The 20951-nt window shown below is 39.3% G+C and overlaps 1 protein-coding gene across 6 annotated transcripts in view; it reads left to right on the top strand.

The window, feature by feature from the left end:
• The window catches only part of OSBPL3 (oxysterol binding protein like 3), a 153665-nt gene that overhangs the window by 86112 nt on the left and 46602 nt on the right, over window positions 1-20951 (top strand). For 4 of the 6 annotated variants that reach the window (XM_039862570.1, XM_039862566.1, XM_039862569.1 and 1 more), the window contains exons 3-10: window positions 4050-4166; window positions 4331-4384; window positions 5325-5438; window positions 8526-8693; window positions 9308-9431; window positions 11201-11304; window positions 11510-11602; window positions 12620-12776. In XM_039862570.1, the coding sequence (XP_039718504.1) occupies window positions 4050-4166; window positions 4331-4384; window positions 5325-5438; window positions 8526-8693; window positions 9308-9431; window positions 11201-11304; window positions 11510-11602; window positions 12620-12776 (931 nt within the window). The remainder of the gene's footprint in view (window positions 1-4049; window positions 4167-4330; window positions 4385-5324; window positions 5439-8525; window positions 8694-9307; window positions 9432-11200; window positions 11305-11509; window positions 11603-12619; window positions 12777-20951) is intronic. The other 2 variants (XM_039862571.1, XM_039862568.1) reach the window with 1 other exon arrangement.

The raw sequence follows: 20951 nt of genomic DNA, 5'->3' as shown, positions 1-20951 counted from the left end.
TAGAATATAGAATATGCTATAATATGGAGCAGAATGATGAAAAATTTAGATTTTGCAGTCAGGTGGCTTTACCCACTTGGTAGCTTTATAGCATTAGAGAAGTTAATGAATTCTCTCTTCCTTGGCTTCCACATTCAAACAATAAGGATACTAATAAATCCAACCTCACAGGATTTTGCAAGGATTAAGTGCAATGTAAGTGTGGTGATTAGCACACGACCTGATGCTTAATAAATGTTAGCTGTTGTAATTGCTTCGTTAGTTTGTTCAATGTATTTATTCATATGTACTATGCGCTATGAGATAGTAAGCAAGACAGAAAACGTTCCTGCTTTCATCGAGCTAAAGAGTATGCTCCAGTCGTTCGATATTATTATTTTTTACATAATACTCATATATTGTTTCAGTTGACCCCAGTGGATAGTATTTCCCTAGATGCTATTATTTTATGTTTTAAATGGCAGGCATTGTAGGACATCTAACAGCCTTGGCTCCCAGCCATTAGATGCCAGAGATGCCCTCGCATCACGGTGACAACCAAAAATGCTGCAAGGTTCCCCAGCCTCAGAGGCGGGCAGAACTCGAGCTGTATGTTGGCTCTCAGGTTCCAGACACAGGACTCCAGGACGGTGACAAGCAGGAAAGTTGAGAGGGGGAGGATTTGAATGCTGGGCTTAGGAAGGGAGTTGGCTTCAGGGCTTTCTCCTCACTGGAGGAGAGCCGTCACCTTCTTAAATACTTCAAATCTGGCTTTTCCAACCTGTTAAGAGTTTCAAGATCTCTTGAAACCAGGTAGAAGATCAAATAAGGAAAAAAATAGGTTATTTCGTAGACGTAAATGCAAACCCTTTTTGGCTTATTTACCTTGAGAGCCAGCAAACCCCTTCTAATTCCCTGCCCTCTGCATTAGTTCTTTGGTAGGAATGCACGACGTCTCAAGAGTTCAGGAGAAATCTAGTCCTAACACGAATCCTTGAAACGTTTTTGGAATTTAACTAAGTGGAATGAGTATAATCTCATTCCACTTCCCTCCCCACCCCAGTTTTGTAAAGCGTGTGATAACATCTAGTCCCTCTTGGCATTTGCATTTTGCACAATCAAACGTACTGAGCAGATGTGCACGGTGGTCTAGTATTAGCATTCTGCATGTTGCCTTCTCTTTGGGCATCTTAAACAAACAAATCAAAAGGATTTGATCCCCTTAGAGTACTTTCCAGCAGATTTGGAGCCTCAGCTATTCCCTGAACAATGATAACACACACACCCTCTTTCATAATAAATCTGAGTGTGCCTTATTAAATTTGTCAGTAGTCATTGGGCCAGAAGATATTCGACATACTTCAAATACATGACAATTCATGATATTCTAAGAACATACAATTGTTTGCAGTCTTATTCCAGGACCAAGTTTATTCATTTGCCAATTGCATGCATACTATGCACGAGACAGTGGGTTAGGCATCGTGAGGAAATCAGAAGTGAACTAGACACTTGAAAGCCTCAAGAAGTCTGTTGTCCAGTGGGGGTGATAAAATCTCACTATATTATTATATTATTATAAGTAAGTAGTTAACTATTGGTAAGGTAAAATTGAATACTGACGGAGTTAGGGCTGAAATTGTACTTTCCTCTGAAGAAGGCTTCCTGTAGGAGGTGGAATTTTTAGCTTGATGACCTTTAAGATTCATTAAAATATAGGCAGATAAGACACTGAATTTTGAGAAATGGCTTTCTGAACTGAAATAAATATGAGCAGATTTGTGTGTGAGCGTGGCTTCCCATCACTTAATGTGCATTCTCCATTTCTTATCTGGGTGTAATTAAGTGACTTTTAATCATGACCATAAAGAAATCTCATTCGATGTTGCTGTTTTTCTGAAAAAGTCCTTGAATTTAAGAGCGGAATAGCAGCTTTGCTTTTTTCCATTGAAGAATTCCCTTTTACAGCTCCAGATCCTGGGGAACCATCGCCGTATTTTAAAACTCTGAAATGTCCCTGTAACTGCATTCACAGTAAAGGGCAATCTGCTATGAGGCAGATTTGTCAGGATTGTTATCAAAAGAGTTCAGTTGCTGAAGTAGGAAAAGTGTTCTTTGTACCAGATGTTTCCCATGTAATTGAACTTGAGGACAACATGGAAACCAAGCCAGAGCACCCAGACTCCCTGCATTTTTTGTGCCCTCCCCCGTTGGATCATTTGTTTCTGGGGACTTGAGGCTAATTGCTTTTGCTCCCTGGTGCTGGTCCAGACTTCTTGTCCATCTCCCAGCCCCTCTGTCTTCTGCCTGTAACACCTGCCTATAGGCTGGAAATTTGACTAAGAGCAAGTTAGTCAACATAAAATCTTGATCAAAAGGATGTGTTTGTCTCTTGACATTCATTGCAGCATTATTCACAATAGCCAAGACGTGGAAACAACCTAAGTGTCCATTAATGGATGAATGGATAAAGACTGTGTAATACACACACACACACACACACACACACACGGGAATATTATTCATCCATAATAAAGAAGGAAATCCTGCCTTTTGTGACAACATGGATGGATGTTGAGAGCATTATGGAATAAATCAGACAGAGAAAGACAAATACTGTGTGTTCTCACTTATATGCAAAATCTAAAAAAGCTGAACTCATAGAAAGGGAGAGTAAAATGATAGCTTTTGGGTGGGGGTCTGGGAGGTAAGGGAATGGGAAGATATTTGTCAAATGGTACAGACTCCCAGCTATAGGATGAAAAGTTCTGGGGATCTAATGTACAGCATGGTGACTATAACAATACTATATTATCTACTTGAAAGTCGTTAAGAAAAGTAGATCTTAAATGAAAAGATAAAGTGGTAATTATGTGAGGTTTGACAGAAGTCTGTCAAATCATCACACTGTTTGCCTTAAATTTGCATATGTTACATGCTAATAATACCTCAATAATGGCGAGCATGTTTGTCAAAACTTAATTACCCTATGTTCGAAATGTTTTCTTTCTGATATGGATGATAGTTACTGAGAGTATAGGTGTATAAATTCATTGAGTTGTACTCTTAAGATTTGTGTACTTTGTGTATGTTATATCCCAATAAAAATGTAAAACAATAATAATAAACAAAAAGCCCATTTTCTCAGCCACTGAAGTATTGCCAACTCTGGTCTATCTTGAGGTAATTTTGCGGTGATTTATGCATTTCAAAACATATAAAACTAAATTTTCAGAATTTTTAGTGTTTTTCTTTTGTATTCCTTTAAATATTATTTTTCAGTCATTTAGTTGAAGTGACCTAAATAACCAACAATGGAAAATTAATTGTAACCATGTTTATACCTCCTCAAAATTGCAAACAGCCCAGTAGAGCAATAATTGGCCTAAAAAAAGATAAAGAAAAAGTTCTTAAAACCAGAGGAAGGAGGAGAAAACAGGATTTCTGAAAAAAGAGGATGAAAATACTCATTGCAAAAGCACCTTTTCAATGCTTCAAGATTCTCAATATTTAAATACCTAGAATTTGAAGATATTAACTTGAAACTAAATCATTATTTTGACCAAGGTGTCATGTTTACCAGCTTGCATCTTATCTCATACTCTTCAGCCAATTCTTAAGCCAATCTTCCCAAATTCTCCCTGCCCCCCACATCCCACCTTCACCTCCATTCTGATGTCTGTAGCTTTGGGTTAAAATTCAGACTGAGGTCTAGTGGTCAGGAAACACTTAACTATGTGATGATGTCCAAGGGCACAAAAATAGAACTTACAGTGAAATCTTTACCTCTAACTGTAGTGGTCAAGGTTCAATCATCCAAAGAGAGAAATAATCTCTTCTAAGAGAAAGCTGTTTGGAAAAAAAAAATCAAATTCGATGCCATTAAGTTATAGCATTAAGTCTATGAAATTGAGGAATGGTATAAAAATTAAATTTGAATTTCTTCTCCCCAGTGAACCCAGCCAACCTCACCATCTTGGATGGATTTACTGAGCAGATGAAGTGCTTCTGAATGTTGTTATTATTTTTAAAGATTTAGCCATTTAGCATAAACTCTTTCGTTGAAACAGGACAGCTGGGAAGTGGTGGAAGGACTGAGGGGAGAGATGAATTATACCGAGGAGCCATCAGTTCAGAAAGGATTTTTGCTGAAGAAGAGGAAATGGCCTTTGAAAGGCTGGCACAAGGTAAGATGCTGGCTTTGGCCTCACCTTTATTTGTACCCACACTATCACATTCAGCACCCCGGTTCTTAGACACTTTTATTTAACTTGAAGTTGATAATTGGGACCAAGGGAAGAACAGATATTTAAATAAAATGTTTTACTGGATTATACTTTCTTCCCCACAGCGATTCTTCTATCTGGACAAAGGAATCTTGAAATATGCCAAAAGCCAAACTGATGTAAGTGTTCTTATTAATCCGACATGCTATTGAAGAATTCTGAAGGGCTGATTGCTGTCGGCTCATGGATGAGATTGCGCACATGTGGGATTCTATCTCTCTGAACTGGGAGCACAGAGGGGTAATGATTCCTTCACATGGAGCCGAGGGGCCTGCTCCCTGCTGTCCCAGCTCCGGGTTCTAGGCGGGTTCACTTCGCTCGCCAAGTGGAGGTAGGGGGCTCCTCTCAGCACCGTACTGTGTATCCAGGGGTCTGTCTGTTCAGGTGTTAGGGTTGTGCTGAGAGGTTCTCTGGGTAGGAGAAGACACTTTTGCAGCAAGTTAACAGGAACAAAATGTCGGGCAAGTGTCACTCCCACTGTTATAGTGACTGGGGGTGTGGTGGAGAAGGACATTGGCGAAGGTGACGTGGGATTTCCCTTTGTGTGGACACTAGGCAGACAGTCCATGAGGGCGCAGAGGGACTGTTATTTCTGCCCTTTGTAGAGGTTTTTCTCTCATCTAGCTCTTGTCCCTGCTTCCTCTCTCGCCCCCGGCAGTGCTCATCTTCTAGGGCTGCACGCATCATTCCGGACCCAGGGTAGCCTATCTTAGCTTCCTCCCCCTACTTCTCCTTAAATCACTTCCAAATGAATTCAGACGCCGGAAGCTACTTCAGTGGGAGGCAGTGCAGTCCAAGGTGATTTTGCTGCCATGGGTTCAGTCCGTGGGGCTCCTCTTAGCTTCCTCATTTTCTTGCATCCTCGCCACTGACCATGTAAAGCACTTGTTACCTAACCCCTCACGAATTAACTAGATAATGCATGTACAGCACTTACAACTCTATACTGATTCACACTAAATGCTGGATAAGTTGTTCTCATGTTTACTATTGGCGGATGTGGAAGGTGAGGGTGGAGGGAAGGAGCGTCGAGAATGGGACCTCTTCGTGCCTCTGCAGATCGAGAGGGAGAAGCTGCATGGCTGCATTGATGTCGGGCTCTCGGTGATGTCTGTAAAGAAATCATCAAAATGCATAGACCTGGACACCGAGGAGCACATCTACCATCTGAAGGTGAGACTGGCCCCCAGGTGCTGCCTCCCGCTGCAGAGTTCCTTTACATCGTGAAGGGATCATCAGTTACACTACTATTGGTGATACCTTTTGAATATTTCAAAACGTCCAGCCGACATATAGAAGATCTTCGTTATGAAAATATTTCCAGTGAACGCTATTGATATTTGGTTGGGACACACGACTGAAGGTTTAGCATCCTTGTCCCCTCATTCCCTAAATACCCCTTTCCCCCCATGATTGTGACAATGACCAATAACAAAAAAATCTTCATGTTTCGAAATACAACCCCTCTCCTGCCCCCTGGCAGTACCGTCTCTCATGAAGAACCATTTACCGTAGGTTAAATGTGTTCCTTGAAATATCATATTTAACATTTAGTCTGTCTTACAACTTTGGCTGATTTTATAGGGAATCCATTAAAATTCTCACATTAAAGTGAATGTCCCCCTAAAGCATGGGCCTCCAAAGCTGCTTAACCACTCTCTTCTGCCTTTTCTCTGGTGGGTAGTTAAAAGTATGAAGCGATAGCTTTGGCGATTCAGATCTGGTTCAACTCTTGACCTGGCTACTTATTAGATGTTGGCCTTCGGCACATTATTTAATCTCTGAAAGTCTCAGGAGGGCTGCATGTAGGAAACTTGGCATGATGCCTGACCCACAGCAATCTCAGTAAGTTTAATTATTGGGTATACTTACTAGGTGGTACCCGAATGTTAGAAATGAATTGAGAAAGTGTTTAAACTCTTTTCTGACTTCGGCAGATAATTTGCAGTATTGGGAATGGGGGCTGAGGGTTGGGAGAATAAAAGCATGAGATTTTGAGCCCCGTGTTTAAGGTATCCCTGTCTTCTCCATGGATAGAGTGGTTGGGCAAACGCACACATGACACATACATGTGGTTGATTGACTGCACGAGATAGTCAAATCCATACTGTTTCCTAATCTAAGTGCCTCTACCTGTGTGTGTAGCTGATTGTGTAAAGCAGGGTTTCTCACCCTTGGCACTAGTGACACATAGGCTGGAGAATTCTTGGCTGTGGGGGGCCTGTCCTGTGCATTGTAGGATGTTGAGCGGCGTCCCTGGCCTCTACCCACTAGATGTTGGTAACAACTCCCCTTTAGTTTTGTCAACCAAAAAGTGTCTCCAGACATTGCCAAATGTCCCCTTGGAGGAGGGGGCAAATCACCTCTGGATGAGAACAATTAGTGTGAAGTAAAGGAGGGAGAGACCTATAATCTAAAAAAAAGAAAAAAAGTAGGTTTAAGAAAGAATATTCATTTCAGGAGTCGATCTCCTTTACTGTCATTTAGGTTATTTCTCCATGTACTCCCAGTGATGCTTAGTTCTGTGTTTTGATATGGTCAGGAAATTATAGTTTCTTGTTCATCCACTCTTTTAATTAACAGAATAAGTGATTATCAATTCCTAATTTTAAAGAACTAGAATGCCTTAAAATATATTAAATACTACTATCATGATCAACACAGTTTATTATTTTCTGTGTTGATTCACTTCTAAGTTCTCTTTGTGTTTCGTGTTCATCCCTTTGAGCATCAGCTGTGACTGTTAGCATAGATATGTCTGGTTATCTGAGGGTCCTAATTAATAGCCTCAGAGACAGGCAGTTTTTAAATCTGGGCCATCATTTTATAGGTGAGGGATCTGGCAGTAGAGACTTAAGTGGCTATCTATCCACAGTCCTAATAGTACATGAGAGGCTGGCACAGAACCCCAGTCAGTTATTTAATAAAGTGTTTTTATTCTTCTGCCTTGTTTAACCAGTACAAAACAAGTCAAGATGAATGCTTTGGGCATGGATTTTTAAGGGCCACTGAGAGCAGATCAGTGCAAAAGATGACACAATGTTCTTATTAACCACATCTGGGAAACAAAGAACATTTCGAGAACATGATTTAAGAGAGACAAAGAGATATTAATCTGTTTGTATTGCTTCTTCCTGTACATGACACATTCAGTAGTACCTAGAGAGTTTTTAAATCTTGGACATACTTCTAATCAACACAGCAAACATAAGAGCCAACTTAACATTTCCTAAGTGAATGATGCTGCTGACATTTATTCCCACATCCTTGTTCTCAGCAGCAGCATTTGTAAAGATTTTAATGTGATCGACCTGGATTTTTCTTCTTGGAAGTTAACCTACCATTATTTTTGGGCATTGTAAGTTGTCACGTTACGAATCTCTGTGTTCTAATATATAGATACCTATCATTTTTTATTTTGAAAATATTAATATACCCTCATATGCACATAAAAACATTGACTATTAAGAAGTATCTATGGTTCATAGGTGCTTATTATATTCTTTTTAGTACTTTTATGTACATTTGAAATATTTTAGAATAAAAGTTACTAGTCACAAACATTATTCTTCATGGAAATTAGACATTTATAGACACTCACTGATGGAGAAAATGGCTGTGTGTGTGTGTGTTTGAAAAATCCTGGAAATCACTTTTAATACTTTTTCAGATTTTTTTCTATTTCTGAGAGCAGGAGAAATGTTCTTTTAAATAATCTTTGCATTCATTAATATGTAGTCCTCAGCAATGTATTTTTTTGGTCAGAGAAGATTAACAAAGTTAAATAATTTAGGAAGAATTTACTAATTCTTTCTAGTTCGGAGAAGATTTATGTGAAAAGTCTGAATTATAAAAGAGTTTAAAAGAAACAAGGGGCTAATATTTTTGTAGGGCTAGGAGAAGGTGGGCCAGAAGAACTTGGAAATGCTTTAAGAGACAGGTAGATATAAATTTTAGCTTACTTGTTTAATATAACTGCTTGTGTTTTGCTTTCTTAAGAACAATATAACAATTGGCCCCTTTCATAGTAAGCCTAAATATATAGTTTATGAAGACCATTTTTACTCTCCACTTCCTTCTCAAACTTGTTCCTATAGATCACATAAATGTAAACTAAGTTAATAAGCTGATTTTTCTACATTTCTTCATGTGCCAGTGTAAAAAGAGAGAGTGCTAGGGGAGTGACCTCAACTGGATGAAGAATTGTTTCTTTCAGCGAGTGATGCTATTGTTTCCTTCTTTCAATTTAATATGATTTAGGTAAAGTCAGAAGAAGTCTTTGAAGAGTGGGTATCCAAACTCCGCCACCACCGGATGTATCGTCAAAATGAAATCGCCATGTTTCCACATGAAGTTAATCACTTTTTTCCAGGATCCACCATCACAGAGTCCGCATCTGGGGTCTTGGACTCCATTTCAAGTAGGAAGGTAGTAACTTGCCAGTAATGGATCTAAAAGGCGGGGTGGCTTTGCGTCGGGGAGTCCCGCTTGGGGGGGTGGGCTGTATCTGAGGAAGGGAAGCTTTGTGGAGAGGAGCAGTTAAGCTTGAGCTGGTATTTAAGGAGTCTGTTTGCCTAGTTGGTCAGAACCAGGGCCAGAGGAACATCTGTTATCACTGGGGCGGAAAGTAAAGGATGTGTAAGTATGTAAGGAGGCGTTGAATAGCCCTGAATGCTTTAGCTTTCACTTGACCAATTTGACTTTTTTTTTTTTTAATCTGGTTATAAAACGCATTAGGTACATTTATAGTTATTCAAGATTGCAAGACCTCCCAACACTTATATAATTATTTTGATATGATTATCATTTTACAGAAGAAGAAATTAAAGACTGTAGTCCAGGGACTCATAGCATGGTATGGCCAAGCTGGGGTGCAGCTGGAGCTAAGGTCTCCAGTGGAGTGCTTTGCTAGAAGCTTCTTCCCCATTACAAGCATATGGCTTCCATTAGCAAATAGCCCATGTTATTGTCCTTTTACCCAAAAGTGTTCCCATTGGACTCTGTTTTCATTTATAATGTGCTTTTTTTCATCTCTGGAACAGCGTAGCAGTATATCAAAGCAGAATTCATTTCAAACCGGAAGCAATTTATCGTTTTCTTGTGGTGGCGAGACGCGGATTCCATTATGGTTACAGTCTTCAGAGGACATGGAAAAATGCTCAAAAGGTAGAGTGACTTGAAACCTTTGCCTCTTTCTTTCATGGCTCTTAGATTGTACTGGTTTAGTATTTATACCTCAGATGAATTTATATCCTTCTCCGTCACTGGTCTACATTCCTTCTCATATTTTGCTTATTAAGTTAGCACTCGTGAGTAACAAAAGACACTTTCCTTGCAGAGTTTTATGGCTTCACCTGGGCGTGCATGCAGACAGGTTTTCTTTTCTATTCTTTAAGTACTGATGCCTGTTTTCCATGTGGGCCTGCTCAGTCACAGTTTCTAGGGGTGGGGGTCTGCACAGTTCTCTAATTTTTTTAAGTGCCAAAAATGATTCCGATTCACATCAAAGGTTGAGAATCACTGTTCTAGAGGTGATTGGTTGAACCAAATGGAGATTTCTACAAAACAGGTGTTCTGTATTCTGGCTGTATATAAGAATCACCAAGAGAGCTTTTAAAATGCAAGAATACCCGTGCCCTGGCCCCTCTCCAGAAGAATCTTTTTAAATGGGTCTGGAGAGGGGCCCTGACATTGCTAATTTTCTAATGTTCCCTAAGTGATTCCGATAAGAAGCCAGGATGGAGAACTCCTGCCATAAGGAAACTCAGTGTTCTCAACCTTAATTAACTAAGAATCACCCAGGGAACTGAAAAACAAGAAATTCACCAGTGGGATTGGGAGTATTCTGATTTAATTGTCTGGGGATGGGACTTGGACATGTGTAATTTAAAACATTTCCGCAGCTGGTTTTAAAGTGCAACCACTATTAGAAAAAGATGCCAGCCTTGAAAATTGCATTTTCTTCAGTCAAGTGCAGATATTATCATACCTGGGGCCATGTAGATTTTGCCCTCCCAGCAGATATCACTCATGAGCTTCACTGAGTAACATTTTAGAATGTCAGTCCTTGAAACGCTGTCTCTGGACCAGCAGCATTGGCCTGGCATATGACTTACTAGAAATGCAAATTCTCAGGCCCGACCCAGATAGACTGAATCAGAAAATGAGTATGGATCCCAAAGATCTTTGCTTTCACAGGTTCTCTAGGTGATTCTGATGATACCAAAGTTTGAAAACCATGATCTTAATACATTTGGGTTTTGATTCCTCAGCAGAAACAGTTCCCATCATCCAGTGAACAGCAAATTGAGAGCTATTTTTGAGTTAGTGACCCAGGAACTGGTCCAAGAATACTCTTAGGTCCTCTCAGGTCAATCTGAAGCAGTCGTCAGGATCATCATGCGGGTCCATGGTCGACAAAGTTATTCTTAGCAACCAATACAACCTTCATTTTATTTTCATTCATTTACTTATATGGGGGTCTTTAAAATCAGATAGTGACACCCTGTTACTGAATATCAGAAATGATGATGATGACGATGGTGACGGCTGATCTATTTAATGCTTACAAGGTGCCAGCACTCTAAAAGATGGCTACGCATATCAACTCCTTTAACTCACAGCTATCCTGTGAGCTATTTGTATGATTATCCCCACTGTCCAGATGAGGAGACCGAGGCACAGAGAAGTTATATAAATTGCCCAAGATGCACTGGTCATTAAGCGTATTCAGACGGAGGCAGCCTGGTTCTCCAGATCCATGCCCTTAACCACAGCAGTCGACTGCCTCTCCTGTAGAAAAGAAAGCAGAATTTCCTATCCTTACATACGTACATCAGGTATAGACAAATGAGAAAAGTAGCTGGTGCTAACATAGTGAAGCCCGAATGTCAAGGTCAGTGCTTCTGAATCCATCTTTCGCTTTCCTCCCGCAGACCTGGCACACTGTCATGCCTACCTGGTGGAAATGAGCCAGCTCCTCCAAAGTATGGACGTGCTGCATCGGACGTATTCAGCACCAGCTATCAACGCCATCCAGGTTAGCCAGATCCCACTGCTGTCTGCATTCTGACCTTCTTCTGCTTTCCTTTCTTCTCCCCACCTTTCACTAACAGTGGGATGGTGTCTGTTCGGTTGCTTTGGCCAAGTTTGATGGGATGGAGGTGGTCACTTTGCTGTGCATTTTCCCCTATTGGTTTAGTGGACCTTACCGTCTGTGCTCTCTTTCTCATTTTGAAACAAAGGGTGGAACTTTTGAAAGTCCCAAAAAGGAGAAAAGATCACACAGGAGGTGGCGGTCCAGAGCTATTGGCAAAGATGCTAAAGGAACGCTGCAGGTAACCATTGCTTCCCCAACAAGCTGGTATTTTCATTGGCCTTGCTCTGCAGGCCACATGCCGGGAGCGACCTGGACTCAAGTGGGAGAACAGATAAGAGCATTTTCTATCGTCGTTCTCTCAAACGCCCTGTGCAGAGACATGAATTCTATCACTTAGATTTTCTGGATACTAGAATAAGCATGTAATGGATGTTGGGTAATGAAAAATGGTATAAGGTCAAGGGAACTGCAGCCTTTTCTACAACTTGGGTTTCTCCTTCTTTACTGCTCAGCCTGCCTGCCCGCTTCCCTGTTTGGGTGGGCGCCCTGACCCGGCTCTCTTGCTGCTGCTCAGTGGACCCATCACTCCTCTGAGTGGAGTTTCTGGGAACAGGACACGGTGCATACGCTCCTTACCTCCTATTTCCAACCTCCCAGTTTCTCATCAGAGGTTTACTGTGTTGCACTAGGCACTGACCTTCTCAGTGCACAGCTAAGCCACAGGCCAAGATTTGCAGCTTGGCCATTTGAGAAAGGGCTTGGCAGCTTTAGCTGTCATTTTCGACCGATAGCTTTAATGTTTCTATTATTTCCAAAAGAATACGGTGGTCCCCTCTTATCCGAAGTTTCGTCTTCCGTGGTTTCAGTTTCCCCGTGGTTACCTGTGGTCCAAAAATAGTAAATGGAAAATTCCAGAAATAAACAATTCGTAAGTTTTAAATTGTGCATCTATACAGTTCAGTACTATCCGTGGTTTCAGGCATCCACTGGGGGTCTTGGGACATAGCCCCATGGATAAGGAGAGATTTACTGTATGTGATTTTCTCATTTATTTTTATTTTTGCCAGAAGCTAGTACAACTTGCAGTAGGAAGCACTTTCCTGAGTTTTCATTTATTTTTCTTATGTGTCATCACTCAATAGAAAGACTTACCTATACATCGTTCTTCTCTTACTACTTTCCAACCTTAGAAACAAGTAAATTTTCTAAGCAATTTGCATCTGAAAAGACATATTTCCTTTTGGTATCACTTCAGGTTCCTAAACCTTTTTCTGGCCCACAAAGACTACATTCCTCCAATCCTAATTTGTCAACACTAGATTTTGGAGAAGAGAAAAATTATTCCGATGGCTCTGAAACTTCATCAGAGTTTTCTAAAATGCAAGAAGATCTGTGTCACATTGCCCATAAAGGTAAATGAGTTTTCCTTCTTGCTAATGTGTTTGATGAAAGTGTTAAATGCATGTCTGAATGTGGAATGTCCTTGGAGAGGAGACCTTAGTTGGTTCATTTCCTGATGTATTGAGATGTGGGGCAACCCAATTTTTATTTTATGTCCCTGGGAGTGAGGAGTGTATTGGCAAGAAGTTGGAACTATTCTGGAGGGCAGTATGACGTTATGTTTCAACATTTTTTAAAAATCTGCCTATCCAGCAACTTCACTTCAAAGAATTCCTTTGTGGGAATTAACTCAAAATTTCTCCGAATAAAGATATCCATGGTAGTAGCATTGTTTGTCATATCAAAAATTAGAAATAGATGTTCAACATCATTAGCCATTAGGCAAATGCAAATTAAAACCATAGTGAGATATTACCACATACCTATTAGAATAGTAGTTAATGTTAAAAAAAATACTGACAGTACCAAATGCTGATGTGAGAGACCCAGAGAAACTGGATCTCCCATACATTATTGGTGGCAATGCAAGATGGTACAGCCGCTCTGGAAAATAATTTGGCAGTTTTATATAAAACTAAACACATCTGCCATACAACCCAACATTTACATTCCTGGCCATTGATCCCGGAGAAATGTAAACTTAAATCCACACAAAAACCTGTACACAAATGTTCAAAGCAAGTTTATTTGTATTAGCCAAAGACTGGAACAACCCAAATTTCCTTCAATAGTTGAATGGTTAAACAAACTATGGCACATCCGTACAATGGAATACTACTCAGCAACGCAAAGGAGCAGACTGTGGTCATATGCAACAAGTTGAAGGGACCTCAAGGGCATTCTTCTGACTGGAAATAGTCAATCTCCAAAGATTACATAGTGTATGATTCCACTTATCACTTTTGAAGTGATAAGATTATAGAGATGGAGTGATAAGACTATAGAGTAGTCGCCAGAAGTTAGGGACAAGGAGAAGGGAAAGGGGGAAAGTATGGGTGTGATTATAAAGGGGTAGCAAGAGGGATCTCGGTGGTGATGGAGAGCTCTGTATCCTGATTCTGGTGGTTCTACGAATCTACACATATGATAAAATCGCTTTGACCTATATTTACACACATATATATATAAAAGAGGGCATGTAAAACTGGTGAAATCTGAATAAGAACTGTAGATTATACCAGTGTCAATTTCCTGGTTTCGATATTGTACCATAGTTATGTAAGACGTTATCACTGTCGGAAACTGAATGTAGGGTACCTGGGACTTTTCTGTATTGTTTTTGCAACTTCCTGTGAGTCTATAATGATTTCAAAATAAAGCTTTAAAAAAAATTAGAAATGACCTAAATGCCCAGTAATAAAGGCATTGGATTTTTTTTAATGCAATATAATCATATGATAGAATAGTCAGTAGTCACATAATAATAATAGCTACCTATTTCAAGATCATAGCTGTCGTGTCAAGTATTTATTAAGCACTTTACATGCACTATTTCATTTCATTCTAGCAGCAACCTATGGGGTAGGTATTACTGTAAAATCCATTGCACAGATAAGAAACCTGAGGCTTACGCAAAAATCCTCCTGAAGGTCAAATTGTAGAAAGCACAACCTAAGATTTGACTCCTAACTGGCCTGACCCCAGAGTCTTTGCTTCTCTCCTGGTGTCTCACTGCCCTTACAGATGGGGCAGCCAGGGTTTTTCACAGACATAGAAATATGTTCACAGCATATCATTCAGGAAAAATATAAAGTCACAAAATGATAAATAGGTATGATTCCCTCCCCCCCTTTTTTTTTTCCTCGAAAAAATAGACTATATAAACCGGGCATGTATAGTAAAAAGTCTGGAGGATATACACCAGCATTTTAGTGATGGAGGCTAGAGTTATAAGTACTTATTATCTCCTTTCTGCTTATCGTTTTAAATTTCATATGTTTATCATTTTTAAAGGAGAAAATGGGTTAACATTTTTTTTAAATAGGAAGGAAGACATTCCCTCTGTTGCCTGGCTCTCCTAGCCCTGTGTTTTTCTTCCTTCACAGTGCTGATTCCTTCTCTCCTTTAACCCTTACCCTACAAACCTAAAACGTGTTGGTTATGAGGAAGCCATTTTATGCCCTGCACATTCCCACCACAAACTCTTGTCCTTCTAGTTCCTATTAGAACTTTGTCAGTGTTTTGCAATGCTGTTGTTCCATCGATCTGTAAGGTGGGCGGAATTACCTGCCTCACCCCTTTAAAGCTCTTCACCCACCCCCTGCGTGTTCTCTGCTATGAAGGGATCGGTTGTAATTAGGGCGTTGCATTTTAGGTTTTGTGGAATGACCTTCAGGAAATTCATTTTAGGAAATTCCCATAAAATACCATTACTGTTTAATAATATGAACTGCCTTTTTAAAAATGAAAAAACACTGCCTCCCGGCAGAAGGGAAATAGCCTGAATTTTCCCTGCATTGAAGAAGCTGCTTCCTCAGCAAGGCAGAGGCTGCCGTACTGAGTGGATCCACTGACCCCACTCCGCTGCAGAGGGCTCAGCCTGGTGGACTGTCTCTAATGGGCCTCAGCCAGCTGTTCTGTCTCTCCTGCTTTGTGAAAGCCATCTGGCTGTAGTGCTGCCACACACCTAGACTAGGTCGCGGTTTGTGCTCCGAGAAATGTCCAGGCACACTTATTTCACAAGAGCCTGCGCCCCATGGGCTGACTGGCAGCGAACTCCTCAGGAAGCCTAACAGGCTGTGTTCCGTTCCTGTGTATCAAAGTCTGCACAGAGACTGAAGGATCTCTGGAGTCTCTTTACACAGGCAGTAACTCAGGCCTCACGGAATAAAGACAGCGCTCAGGTTTGCCCTGAGGCCTGTGACCTTTCTCGCTTCCACATATTCAGACTCAAAGCATCTTGACCTTTCTTCCAGTGTAAGCCTGTTTTTTTTTACTGACACTTTTGATTATATTTTCTTATCTGCATCACTAATCTATTGACTACGACTCCGGAGCAACTGAATAAAGGCAATAGTTCTACTGATGCTGTAACCTCCTGTATTACCTACTTTTTCTTCAACTTGTTAAATGTATTGGAATTCTCTCCATTTTGTAGAAGTTAGGACAAATGGTAGGCAACCAATATATAACCATCCTAAAAAGTCTTTGTTATCTACTACAGACTATAAATTTGATTTTTATGGTGTAACAATGAACTAATTTTCATTGGTTCATGTGTCTGGCTTTGTGTGTAAACCGACACACATATAAACAAACAATGAAATGTACTAAAATCTAAAAGTCAAAAGTAATTTATATCACACGTGTTACCCTTTACCTTTCCCAAATTGAATTTCATGGAACACTTTACCCATAACGTGCTTTAAAAATGAAAGAATTCCGTGATTAAAAACGTTTGGAAAACACTGCTGACTACAGTCCCCTTTGCATTTCCACAAGAAATAGTAAATATTAAAGGCACTGAGAAGTCCTGCGGCAGCAGTTTTCTTAGCTTTGTTTGACTCAATAATTTTCAATGTTATTTGGGAAATTTTTCTCCCTCCTCCCCCAACAGCTATCAGCTATTACCATTCTGGAACTAAAGTTTCTCAAAAAAAAAAAAAAAAAAAAAAACCTGCTTCAGGAGACACAAAAAATAAATAAGCCTTTTTGTAGCTAACCTTCTCTGCCAGCTGAGTCAGAAGACAGGCATTCATTCCAGGCCACCTTTGTCACTGACTAGCTGCGGGACTTTGACCTCTCTGGGCTTCATCTACTTCATTTGTTAAATGTCCTAAAGTTGTTGTCCTGACCCTTTTGGCTTTCAAATTCTGTGATTATCTTCTATGACTATTTTGCATTGAGTAGAAATAATTCATACTGTTGCTCATTGGTGCAATGGTGTATGATGAAAGACTGTTCTATTAGTATAGAAACAAATGACAGGATGAGGTGATTGGATTTAGGATGGGAAAGCAAGGAATAGTATAGGACTGGGGTCGGAGTGCCCCAAATGGAAGTGGATATTCACATTCTCCCTTGGAAGGGGAAGTAGTGAGGTTTTACAGATACTTCTGCAATCTTTGGAAGGTGTTTTCGGTGAGAGAAATCTTCATTTACAAATCTAAAGACAACAGTAGGACAAAATTAAATTCAATTAAATTATTTGGTATTCTTTTGTTCCTGGATTCTTTTCCTGCGTTGAGTTTTAATGGAGTGGTAATTTTTTTAAATTGTTTGAGCTTATGGAAGTATCGAATAAAAAGCTAAGTATGTCACAATGACATCACTTTCATAGATTAAAAACTAAAAGATATATATGACTTAAAGAAAAGCCAGATCATTTATTGAACATAATTTAGAATTCAGCATAAAAATCTGCTGACCAATTGTATTTATGTAAAATATCAGTATATAAATAGGACCATTTAATTAAATTACCTAATGTATCCAAATTTGAAAAACCATTTGGATAGAATATGTTAAAAAGTATTTTAAAACCATGGACATCCTGTGAGGTTTAAAAATTAGGGGAATAGATTACGGGAGATCAAACCACTCCAGATATTTTAGATATGTTAACATTGTAAAGAAAATTCACTAAAATATGGTTTTCATTAAAAATACAGAAAGGAAGACAATGATTCCTACCGTGCGTTGGATGCCAATACGATAGCATGTTTTTTCATTGTTTCTTCAAAGCACTCTTGAGATTTGGGCATTATCCACACACACAGATGTGGAAACTGAGGATTTGTCTAAAAATTAAATGGCAATTAAATGGTAGGGGTGGAATTTCGGTTCACGTTTGCATTATTTTTAACCCTGTACCACACACGGTGCCACTGTAGAGGTGGTGTCTGTGATTTTCTTGTCTTCCTCAAGATCTTATTCTTTTCTGATCCTGAGAAACTTCTAGAGAAGGAGCATATTTAAAAAAAATAGAGCTCAGATAAATTAAGAGTGTATAGGTGTCTTTCATTACCAGCCTTGGCCACCCAAACACGAGGTCTATGATCTCAACCACCTAACTCAATAATTAAGAATGGCATGGGAGCTATAGAAACGAGAAAGGTAATGATCGCCGAGTCAACTGTGTGACGCTGTGGCATTCCATTCTGTCAAAGCTCCACTTCTGTCCCCTCTCTTAGCACAGTGAAGGGGAGAGTCTGTGAAAGAGATGACATAAATGTCTTCTGATATTTGAATACCCCATGTGGTCTTGTTTATTATCAGATATCTACAAATGCGATACGCTCATTTGGATTGTTCTTTTTCTCATTAGCATCATGTATGAAATTAGTAAGAAACCACTCTTGTCACGGAGAATATTCCTGACCTCTTGGATCCTGTGTTGTTAATGATTAATATAAATATGGTCTCCCATGAGCAGCCTCTAATCATTGCTCTGTTTGTGCGGGGTCATTAGGCTACTGTGAAGGACTATTTTAATGTCCTCTGAGTGGGCTTAAGCAGTCATTTAAGAAATTTAGTGCATGGGGACCTGGTCTTCTGAGCCCCTTTGTCAGGTGGTTTAAAAAGCACTTTACACCTTAAAATTAAATATCAGGACTACATGAGTTTCTTTCTGCTTATTTTATGCCCACCACAGTCTTGTCAGCTGTATGTTTTGAACCAAATGGTGTACATTCTGCCAAATTAAGAATTTTAATAGGAATCTTCTACTCTAGTTGAATGCCTTGCTTTACTGCAGGCCAGCTGAAAACCAGAGGAATTGATTTAGTAAGTGGCAGCCAGCTGTGAGTGTCACATTTATTTAATTTAGAATAAACATGACAGTGAAAAAAAATTTCTTTTTTAACTATGTAAGGCAATAAATATTAATGGGACTTATTGTGGTAATAATTTTGCAGTGTGTACAAATATCAAATCATTTTGTTGTACCCCTGAAACTAATATAATGTTACATGTCAATTATACCTTAATTTTAAAAAGAAAAGAATTGTAATAATAAGAGACTTAAAAAAATAAACTTGACAGTGAAGAGCTATTCCCCTAGGGGCCCACTAGGATGGGTGTGTGTATCCTGTGGAGTTGCAAAGGGCGGGGGTTTACCTATCTAATAGGACATAAAATGAAGTGAGTTAGCCGTAGCTCGTTGCTTTCCAGCTGAGGCTGCTCGTCTACTGCTCAATAGGTTCTGGTTAGTCCCTCATTCATAAAGCTTCTACTCTGCACGTAGTTATTTACAGGTGTTGTCCTGACAGGAGACTAAAGAATCCTCATAAAATTACTGCCCATATTTCAAGAGACTGCAGTCACCACCGTTTTCATCGTCATGTGTTTTTTTGATCACCATCACTATTATTCTTGCATTAACACTTATTATTTATTATATGCTACGCACTGGGTTACGTGCTTTACCTGCATTAGCTTATTTAATCTCTGTAATGGTCTTATAAAGTAAATGCTATTATTATCTCCATTTACAAATGAGGAAACTGGGATTCAGGTTCATCATATATTAGGTGATAGAGCTGGGAAGAATCCAGGGCTGATGTTGGAACCCACACTGTTGGTCACTGTTGTCCTGCCCATTATTTTGCTCAATCGAATTGTTTAAATCAAAGAGCTAGGTGTGTTCCATAGATGTTATGAGAATATTTAGTACCTATTTACCCTCGACCCCTGTCTTATATCGACAGAAACACCGCAATTTGCATGTGTGTGTTTAAACAAATTGCTTATTCGTACTATGATTTTGTGAAGATGCTCTAAGTCTATCACTAAACACCACAGCCTCAGTCAAGTTCAGCAGCAACCTATAGAGAAGTTCAGTTGTCCTCATGGCTGTGAAATGAAGGAAGTCAGTCAATAGTGTGTATTTAGTTTCTGTGATACTGAATAGGTCGCTCTTGGATAACAATACCTGTAAAAATGCAACCCCGTGGAATTCAGTAATATGCCAGGCCATTTGAGAACTACGTCTCTTCCTTCTTCCTGCCATTCTAAAACAAAACGTAATAAAGGAAATTGGAAAGATAATATTCAAATGTGATATCCATCATCAATAATTTAGATGACAGTTTCTTCATTCGAAGGAGGTAGTTTGTACAGTCTGTGATCAAAACCTGCAGAATTTTTTGCCATATGTGTTCATGGCTTTAAAACATCAGTTCAGGCATCTAATAGTGCTGAGCTCTCCTGGTACCTGAATGCTCACTGAAGTGAGCAGAGTAGCTGACTGCCAAGTTTAGATGTGGAGAATTCTGGGTGAAGCAACTGGAAGGGCTAACGAGGAAGAGCGTAAGTAACATCTTATGTGTTTTGAAATAATTCCAAACTTATAAGTTGCAAGAATAATACAAAAACTCCCATCTGTACTTCACCCAAATTCACCATTTTTAATATTTTGCCACATTTATTGTATCTTTTCTGAACTGTGTGAGAGTAAGAATCACATGTCATGTCTTTTTTTTATACCTTTCTTCTGTAGTGTATATTTCCTAGGAATAGGCATATTCTTAATCACAGTATAGTTATGAAATTTGAGAAATTTAGCATTGAAACAGTACTGTTACCTACCCTAACATCCATATTTAAATGTTATCCCAGTAATGTCCCTTAATAGCACTTTTCCTCTTTAGTACAGGATCTAGTCCATGATCATATATTACATGTGATTGTCATGCTCTTTTTTAATTGAGAACAGTTCCTTGGCCTTTCTTTCTCATTGATGAAATTGTTACATAGGCCACTTTAAAAAAAATAGGATGTTCCTTATTTGGGGGTTTTCTGATGTTTCCTCATGATCATATTCAGATTGTCTGTCCCTATCTGGCGTATGACAAAAATGACAGTGTGTCTTTTTCAGGGTATTACACCCAAGGCACTCTCATTGGTGATTAATTTTGGTCACCTAGTTAAGGTGCTGTCTAGTTTCTCCACTGTATTGTTACTGTTTTCCCCTGGAAAACCAAATAAGCTTTGTTTTCAAACATTTCCAGTCTTTGGGGATACAAATAAAACTAAGTGTTGATAATTGAGAATCCAGATGTATAGTTCTTTCGAGTGTCAAAAACCTTGATGATAAGTCATAAAATCATGGAATTTTGTAGTGGATAGGGGCTTTGGAATTGACAAATATGTGTGATTTCAAAAATTTAATAGACTATCTTTTAAGAGCAATTTTAGGTTCACAGCAAAATTGAGCTTATGAAATACAAGTTCCCATATACCTCTCC

Source organism: Pteropus medius, unplaced genomic scaffold, assembly GCF_902729225.1.
Source record: "Pteropus medius unplaced genomic scaffold, Ma_sr-lr_union100, whole genome shotgun sequence".
Taxonomy (NCBI): Eukaryota; Metazoa; Chordata; class Mammalia; order Chiroptera; family Pteropodidae; genus Pteropus; species Pteropus medius.
Note: the sequence above shows the minus strand (reverse complement) of the source record. Positions and strands in the feature narration are given on the sequence as shown.